The sequence below is a fragment of the Genypterus blacodes genome, unplaced genomic scaffold (assembly GCF_046128005.1).
Source record: "Genypterus blacodes isolate CSIRO-AG114 ecotype Tasmania unplaced genomic scaffold, CSIRO-AGI_Gbla_v1 ptg000067l_1, whole genome shotgun sequence".
NCBI classification, from domain to species: domain Eukaryota; kingdom Metazoa; phylum Chordata; class Actinopteri; order Ophidiiformes; family Ophidiidae; genus Genypterus; species Genypterus blacodes.
Genome location: NW_027466879.1, coordinates 7,968,918 through 7,978,387, shown reverse-complemented (window position 1 = coordinate 7,978,387; position 9,470 = coordinate 7,968,918). Strand labels below are relative to the sequence as shown.

Below are 9,470 nucleotides of genomic sequence, written 5' to 3'. Positions count from 1 at the left end.
TGTGCATACACATTCCAGTACACTACCATACTTCCAATACAATCAAAAACAGAACATTAAGCATATTTGCTGACACTTGCAAAGGGACCCACTCTGTTTTCCCCTTTATTACTCTCTTCAACAGACCCTGTACTGTTTGTTTCTGTTTTTAGAGGCCACACCCTCTCCTCTTTTGCTCCTTTAAATCCTCTCAGCTCTGCTTACTGAAGATGGACGTGTGTGTGACATCAGGGTGTTAATCCCATAAGTCAAACAGTCAAAAGTAATGCTGTACCATCCTGCACTTTCATTAGTTTGCCAAAGGGAGCACTGTTCTGAGTATCAGGGACATATTATACAACTTCCTGTTTTCTTGTTTTCATTTACAGGTCTAAACTTTTTTTTTACACTTTAATGTGAGGAAAGCACTTTTCTACTTTCTGCTCTTGTCCCATAATGTGTCCTCTGTTCTGATTGATTCAACATGACAAATGCTGGGCACTCACTCATGCTGACATAAATACATAAAGGAAGTAGAAAACCAATTCACAGCAAAGCTCAGAACGTTTGTCTCACTGCTTGCTTCTGGTTCCTTTTCTTTTTCAAATTACCTGAAACCTGGTCTAAAGTCATAGTCATAGACACCGAACACACATCATCATTCTGAATCTGCCCTTTGAAGCTAATAAGAAAACTTCCCTGAAATAAAAAATGCAAACACTGATTGCACTGAAATAGCAAAAAAAGAAGCATTTTTTCATTGTTGACAGAACAGGAAGGTTGCATCAGCACAAAGTAGGGCCCAGAGTTGTCACCTGAATGATTTTCCTTACAAAGTGTCTGAAATACAGCAGTTCATTCCAGTTTATTTCTACTCAGGGAAATGCAAGAGCTAATAAAAGCTGTAGTTGTCTGTTATTTGGGTATCTGACCCGCTAACCACAGTTTAGGTTTGTAGCGTTACAAATTGGTACACATCAGCTCACTATGTTTTTATTTTGTTTTTTAATGTCTTTTTGTGTGTATTTGTGGTAAGCTGAAAAGAAAAGCTGGTGGAACTCAAGGTAAGGCGCAGCAGCATCTGGACCTGCTTTACCCGGTTCTCCATGGTTCCTCCTCAACAAGAGAGAAGCCTGCAGTGTTTCCATTTTTGCCCATGGCAACCTGTAAGCAATTATCAAGCACATCTAACCATGTGGCCAAGGCACCTTCATATGCAAAATGTCAAAGGTTGGGAGCAGAGAAACCAATGCTGTATTACATTCAGGCCAATGACCTTGGGAATGAGGTTAGAGTTTGAAAACATGTCACCTCTCTGGATATCAAACACTGATAAAGTAATCATGTTTACATGTGATTTATCTTTTGACAGTGACAGTATTGTATAAATATGTCTAAGTTGGCCATGTATTTGATGGATTCTCTGCCCAACCGAATTACAGTATTCATCTGTTAACAAGATAATGAAGTGCAATCAGACATAATGTTGCACAATATAGGCTATGCAATTCTAATGAGCATTTGAACGTCTCTACAAACATTAGTTTCTCATTGTAGAGAGTAAGCTACAGTCTGTATAGCAACAGACCTAAGAGTATTTTATAAATGAGCACTATGTACGCTCACGGTGTAGCATGATGAAACAGCAGTCTTCATGTATACCACTGACAACAAAAACAGGTGAAAGGGGATGTATTATACAAAATTGTGTGCCCTTATTTTCCCGTATGGGACTTTTCTGAAACCTTTGCAATTACTTACTATGCAAACGCACAGTGATGTGCTTCTTATCGTCTTTGAATAAAATGAAGGAAAATAAGTAAAAGCACAATGTGTGGGATGATTGAGAACTGTAATTTGGTCAGTGCTTCCACAAATACATGTCCAGAAGATGGAAAGAAAATACAATTCTTTACAACATTAAGACACACAGCAAGAAAATATAAATAAAATATAAAATGAAAAAAATGAACCCTTCAGACAGTTCATGTGGATTTCATGTGAGAAAAACAAGTATTCTTTTTTAGATGTGTGGAAAAATAAATATACTGTATATACTTGAAAAGTAACTTACTTAATGGAAAAAAGCTGGTATCACAAAAACTGCTTTTTCATATGAATAACAGGTTAATAAATAAATATTGATATATTTATTTAGGTCACCTTTTAACACGTTTTCAGTCTCTATTTGCACAGACAGATGTACTGTATATCAATATACAAAAGCACATAGAAAAGAAACACAGACAAAGACAGAAAAAGGACAAACACAGGCACAGGACAGGGGTGGACTCTACATGCACGTCTCTATGTCCGTTAACATGAAATGTACCTTGCAGTCGTCCATCAAGATTGAGTTGTTGTGATGATTTGTATATACATTCTGGTTGGTGTTATTTTCATAGAAGGATTGTGTCTTTCCCATTGAGAAGTCATCAAACCGAGTTTGTTGGGCATCGAAGAGATCGAGCTCATCTTTGGAAAGGTGGTAGACTATTCCTGCTCCGTAAGAGTCTCCGACCACATTGACTGAGGTACGGAAACGATCCCTGCACGAGGACACGAAAGAAGAAAACTAATGAAAACAACACTGGTGCAAGGTTTTTAACACATTAAGCACATTGCCCTTTGGTTTCTATGCAGGTCATTATATACCTTTGTGCTTTCGTAATTCCAGATCTGTTTTCCAGCAATATCCTCAGAAAACACATGTAGCTAACCACAAGCAATTGTCTTCACATCCTCTATCCAAAAGCTGTCATAGGCATCCTCACAACTGTTTAAAACATCACTAATTTAAGTAATTGAAGCAATCATTTTAAGATAATGAACAGTAACCAACGAAAACCAGATTAAATGGTGAATTAATTGTGGGTCGCTAAAATGGCTGTGTCAATTTGCGTTAATCTAAGATGGCAGTTCAATAAATCATTTGTTCTTCAGAAATGCAGCATTGTGGTGGTTAACCTAAGCGAACTTGCCTCAAATAAAAGACTGCAATGGTGATTTGCTATCCTAAAGTTCTTGTGTTCAGTTACTTTAGATGTTAGACGAAGGATGAAGATGACTCAGATAACATCAGATATGCTATTTTACTGAAGGAAGCAGTGAGTCTGACACAATGAAACTTACCCAAACCCAATGTTTTTTTAAATTATTTGACTATGACTATGTATTGATCGATGCGTGTGTGGACGATGTACTCACAGCAGCCAGTCAACAGCCACCAGGAGGCTGATGTCCTGAGTGGGCAGCCCCACTGCTGTGAGGATCAGAAGCATAGTTACCAGTCCTGCACTGGGGATACTGGCTGCTCCAACACTGGCCAAGGTGGCTGTCATACTAAAAAGGAGACAAGGTCAATTTAATACGCTACAGTATTCAGATAGTTTATGTTCTCACTTCTTGTCTTTCATATTGCAGATTCTCACCTCACAGTAACAATCTGGCCCCAGTCAAGATCAATCCCATTCATCTGAGCAATGAAGATGGCTGCCACGGCTTCATAAAGAGCAGTTCCGTCCATGTTGATGGTGGCACCAACAGGCAGGACGAAGCGTGTTACTCTCTTGTCGATGCCCAGATTGTCTTCCAAGCATCGGAACGTGACAGGCAACGTTCCCGCACTGGGAAGAAAATGGTACCAGATCTATAATTATTAGATCTAGACGAAAATCTTCATCCTGTAAAGCACTCTCATTTTCTCTAGAGAACTTATTTGACATGGCATACATGACTAGAAAGGAATAATACTCTGAATTGGCAGAACGAGCTGTGATTGAGCAGTTGTTTTGTCTGGTAATTACAGGTTTCTCACAGGCCGAAGATTTTAACAGGCAGGAACTGAAAGAAATGTTTTCTCTTCGGGAAGAAGAAAAAATGCACCTCATGCCATTCATAAAAGATTAAGTAAAGGAGTTATCAAATTAAATGTCATCAAATTATCATGCAGTAGTTCACATGGGGCAAAAATGAGGTATGAGCCACAGGAGGCAGAAAGTTTCATAATTAACGGCCATTTTTAAGGATAAAGTGTTTACCTTGATGCTGTTCCAAGCGCTGTGACCCAAGCCTGGAACATTCCCATGAAGAACGTGAAGGGATTCTTTTTGACTATTACAAAATATATAAGAGGAAGAAAGATTCCTCCATGGATGATGAGGCCCACGATCACGGTGACCATGTACAACCCCAGCTGCCTGGCCACCACCTCCAGGTCTGCTATCGAGATGATCTTTCCACAGATGAGGCAGGCAATCCCAAGAGGTGAGTACCTATACATACACACAGGTGGAAAGTACAGCTGCTGAAAGTACAGTCTGGTATTTGTACTTTTGGGAAATATTGGAATATATACAGAATATATCATGTATTTTATTTTACTAGTTTCTTTGTAGATAAAGACTCCACGACACGCACACTACATACACATTCCATATACAATCCTAACCATTTTTTACTTCGCTGATTAGATTAGATTAGATTAGATTAGATTAGATTCAACTTTATTGTCATTTAGCAGAGTACAGGTACAAGCCAATGAAATGCAGTTAGATACGTTTTAGCATTTTAGCTGTTCCGGAATTAATCTGATTTTGGGGAGAACAAAAGGCAAAAACATGGACTGCACTTACCACATAATAGCGCTAACAAGCCTCATAACAATCTCATTCAGAATATTGAAAAATTCCAACATCAGCTTGGCTTTCTCTCCCATTTTCCCCATAATAACTCCAAAAGCAACAAAGAAGCCAATCAAACCTATAAAACACAGAAGACATACATCAGTAAGGCAGAAGGATGTCCAACAAGAATTTACTGAAACATGAAACATGTAAATCAAGCATGCCATTGTGGCACAGCGGACAAATGTATGTACATTTAACTGCTAAAACTTACTTCACTCATCATTTATTATTTATATAAATTATATTCAAAAATGTGTGTACTCAGAGGATACTTAAAAAACCAAGTTATCTTTTTGTAATACACTTGTTAAATATCCGAAAATCCAAAATGACTTTCAAGGATTGACTTTTTTTTCATTTGTGCTGTGTGTGCATTTTTTTCACCAACCAAGGACATTCATTCCACCCTTGAACTGCAGCGCCCTCTTCAATGTAAACTGTGGAGGTGCTTTGGTCCTGTTAGTTGGCACAGGGATTTTCGTGGTCACAGTCTGAACCTGAGCAGGAATCATGAGAAAAAACACCCTTAATGTTGACAGATGAATCAGATGATAGAATTGGTGAAATCACTCTTTGATAGTCCTACCTGTTGGAAACAGGCCTGCACCAAGTTCTCTGGGAAAAGATTTCGTATGAGATCAAAGAAAGCATCCACACTGGAGACGTCATCATTCTTCTTTCCCTGCCCGAGGTTGGCCCTCAGTTTGGGGTTCCCTGGATGGATTGCCAGTACCAGGACCACTCCCAGGACTGCAGCGATCACCGTCGTTGACATGTAGTACACCATTGCCCTGGTACCCAAGCGACCACTGGATTTGGCATCCAAACCGGCTAGACCTGTTGGCATGGCAAGTTTGACAAGTCAATCAAGTAAGTGTCAGATACAACAAATATGTCAGTATGATGCTTAAAATTCTAGTTGTATACCGCCAATTGCAACTACCTATGGGCAACATGATTGGACAGTGTTGATTGGAACTGACAAGTTCCAGAGGCACTTAAAGTTCAACCTGAAACAGATCCGTGGAAAATCTACCCAAACTTGACATAGATTTTCAAAGGAAGCCGAACCCGAAATAGACCCAAGGATAATTAGAGCCAATCCTAAATGTGCCTGGTTGAAACAGACCTAGAGACAAAACATCAACACACAACAAACAACTTTTTCTTTCAACTTGTTCCTCACTTCACATCTAGAACTTTCCTGCTGGTATGTTCTGATTGCCATCTCACCAAAAAGTACATTCTCCCATGTGGTGATTATGATGTTCTACAGTACATGAATTAATCCACATAACTATGTGAGATTATATTGTCGTACTTTTTGAACCAGTGTGATTTTTGCAATTATACAAATATCGTTAAGTCTGGGAAAATTAACTGTTTCAGCGAGTGAGGTTTGTTTTGTCTTTCACAAATAAATATTTTAGAAGCTTTATAAATATTCTTTTAATAATAAACTTTTGAAATTTAGCTTGGAGAGAAATACTTCCATACTTCCACCTTCTTTGCAAAACGTAAGCGCCTTGTAGTTTGTGACAAGTATCAGCAAATCAAAGCACAACATTTGCAGCAGCTTATTCTACATCACCCACCTGTGACTAGACTGGAAACAATAAGAGGCAAAATAAGCATCTTCAGCAGTCTCATCAGGATCTCTCCAGGGAAGGCGATAATCATAACAACATCGTCAGGGAGGGGTGATATATGCCGCAGCAGCATTCCACAAATGGAACCCAGGAACACACCTGAGCCGACAAGAAAAGATACAAATCAACAAAAAAATCAGGGCACTCTGTAATGTTGTCATGGAGTTACAAAGATACTTCAAGAGAATGTTTTTTTTATTGAATATGCATGCAGCCATGTTACATTTTACAAGGATCCTTTTCTTTATCAACTAGAAATATCACTGCCTATCTGTCCTCATTATAATCTTGCTAAAATGCTTGCTTAAATATCCTAAATAAGCAACAACAACCTATCATATGAGAGTCATAGTGTTGCACAGATACAGCCTAGTATTTCCTATTATAGCTGTGTGTGAAGATTTGGATTTTGATCTTCAATTCACGAGCAGATTGAACCAAATTTAAATGAATGATGAAAAGCCTGTGGAGTCTTTAATTAAAATGTTAGAACATACTGTACATTATCAGACACATATCCTGACTGTCACATGGAGCATGTTTATCTAAATTGGCGAATTTAATTATTACGCTTAGCTTGTGCACTCCAATTATGTGGACAGATGCAAACTATGGCTTAGACAGAAATAGTTGTGGGAAAGTAGACTGAAGACTTGTTTTGCTCTTAGCAATTTGCTTACGACCAATTGCTCAGTAAATACTTTTGCTTTTAAAGTGCTTTTAATTGAACAACACTGAAAATAAACAAATTGGAATCCAGTTTTTATTTATAAGTTTTAATGTCAGAAAGCAAAATATACTTCTTACCAAGGATGGTGAGCGTCAGAATCATGTTATTCAGGATTTTATCACACAGGCTCCCACATGCGGTCTCAGGAGGGTCCGCCATGGGTTCCAAATGGTTCTCATGCATTCTGACCTCAACTTGCTTCTGCATTTTGTTGGCACTAAAATGAACAATGAGTTGTTATTTAAAACCAACTGTTAAAATGTACTGTATGGTGACTTGTTTCTTGCTTAAACATAGTTTTCATATTAACAAAGTCAAATGAAATGACCAAAATAAATGATATTATTCTTCAAAATTTGAGAATTTCAACAAACACTGCAGCTTTCCAAAGATTTTAAGACATCTTTTAAGTTCTTAACATGACTGCAGCAGTAAAAGAAAGCTGCTTCCATTAATGAAAAAAAGATATTTATATTTCAATCAGGAGTTGGTGGACACAACACACACACAAGACAGTAAATTAATTCTACATTAGTTATGAGATAGATTACAGTTTACTCTTAAAATACATCACCATACTTAATGAACAATCCCCCCCAGCTTTCCCCCCCACTTCACTCTTCCTTTATGTAATTTAAAAATAAAAAATCATAGAGAAATTGTTATTTCCCACTCGTTTGCCTTTAGACTTTGAAATAAAGTGAAATGAAACGAAACCATATTACAATTTTCTACCACCTTTTATCTTGCAATCAACACATCACCACTTCTACTTAGATTTTACCAGCAGCTGCAAATGCACTAGTCTGCTTTGTGGGGAATATGTTTTTCAGCTTCCTCACACACAATTTTGATAAGCTTTGCAAATTATTCTGGCTTCCTACTGGCCAAAGATACACAAGATCATAAACAAAGATCAAAAACAATATGTTAGAGGACCCACATCTCCTCCTGGTCCCCATCCTAATCACTCTGAAGTCTAAAAAGAAGAAACCTCAACAGAGGCACTTCAATCAGGTATACAATAGGTGTTCTTATTTTATATGTGGGGGACTTCTAAGAGCTATTCCAGTACGTCTAATTATGACACAAAAGTTGGGTTTACATTCAACTACTTGAGCAAACTGTGACAGATGTCAACAGAATTTTCTCTTTTCTCTAGGGATCACAGCTGTTCATTTTGTTCCAACAAAAATAACATGACACTGAGGGTCAGTTCCACAAAGGATCTTGGTTGGGCTGTGCAGAAACATTTCACTAACAAGCCACCTACACAGAAAAACAACAAAGGAAAACCTCATGTGTGCTGCAGAGAAATGATATTTGAAACGATACAAATGAAAAGCAATTTCCTATTTAAACACAATTGTATTAGTCCCATTTTATTATATTATATATAATATTATATTATAATTTGCCACAAAAACAGAAGTTCCATTATTTCATTTGTTTGGATTCATTAAATAAATGTCAGGGCAGGAGGTCTTTAAGGCATTGGTGCACATACCACAGTTTGAGAAACGCTGACTTTGGAGCATCAGCCAACACACCACTGTGTCCTCACTACTAAGTCTGTGCAGAACACTACCAGGAGGTACGGTCAAAGACTCAAATGCAACAAATGTAACCAACCAGATCCAAACCGACAATAAACATTTTCACAGTTGAAAACACACTGTATTCTTGGCCGCTTTAGACAAATGTTCATCAAATCATCAAATGAATAATGTGCTCATGATTAAATTCAGTTCATCTCTGCATTCTGATTGCATGCTAGGTTTTGACTTGTTTCCCATATGGCCTTCATGATTAGAGACACTTAGAGCAATCAATGAAGAGCATGTTCATAATCAACATTTTTAAAAAAAATCGTTCCAAATGTTCTTCTTTAATCTGAATTGATAGAATAACAGCTGTTAAACCCTCTCCGCTGTGACTGCTGCTGCTTCTACTGCTGCTACTTTTGCTGGATATCTATGCATAATAATTAACAATAATTTGAGCTCATCTATTTTGGAGTAGAATGGCAGACCTGAGCTTGTACATTTGCATTTGTGCAGAGTGTACTGGCATAAGGAGGCTTTGTCTTTTTCACAAATACATATGGAATTGGTTTTAAGTTCTTCAGTCAGTCATTTGTGCTTGTGCCAATGGCTCTTTATCTTATTTTCATGTCATCATCTAATCGATCCAGCTATACAGTCCTCATCCTGCTGCCTCATCACATCACTGAATCAACAAGTCTCCAGTTTGTTGTGGTCAAACTTAAAGCCTCTTTGACTTAAAGATCAGCTTTCCCCTGTGCAACCTGTAAATCCCCTGTGGAACACACACACAGTTATGTAACACAACAAGCCTATGTTTTGTTGTCACTTTGTCCAAGATCAAGCATCTGAGCTGACCTTCATGACTTCAACATGTGGA

At 37.9% G+C, this 9,470-nt stretch overlaps 1 protein-coding gene across 1 annotated transcript; it reads right to left on the bottom strand.

Moving 5' to 3' along the window:
- Positions 1 to 2,272: 2,272 nt before the first annotated feature.
- slc1a2a (solute carrier family 1 member 2a) lies at positions 2,273 to 7,253 on the bottom strand. Its single transcript, XM_076155830.1, has 9 exons — positions 7,124 to 7,253; positions 6,263 to 6,415; positions 5,254 to 5,504; positions 5,056 to 5,164; positions 4,614 to 4,740; positions 4,020 to 4,253; positions 3,411 to 3,605; positions 3,187 to 3,321; positions 2,273 to 2,528 (listed from the first exon to the last, which is right to left on the bottom strand). Exons 1-9 carry the CDS (start codon positions 7,251 to 7,253, stop codon positions 2,273 to 2,275), a joined length of 1,590 nt encoding a protein of 529 aa, XP_076011945.1.
- Positions 7,254 to 9,470: the final 2,217 nt, after the last annotated feature.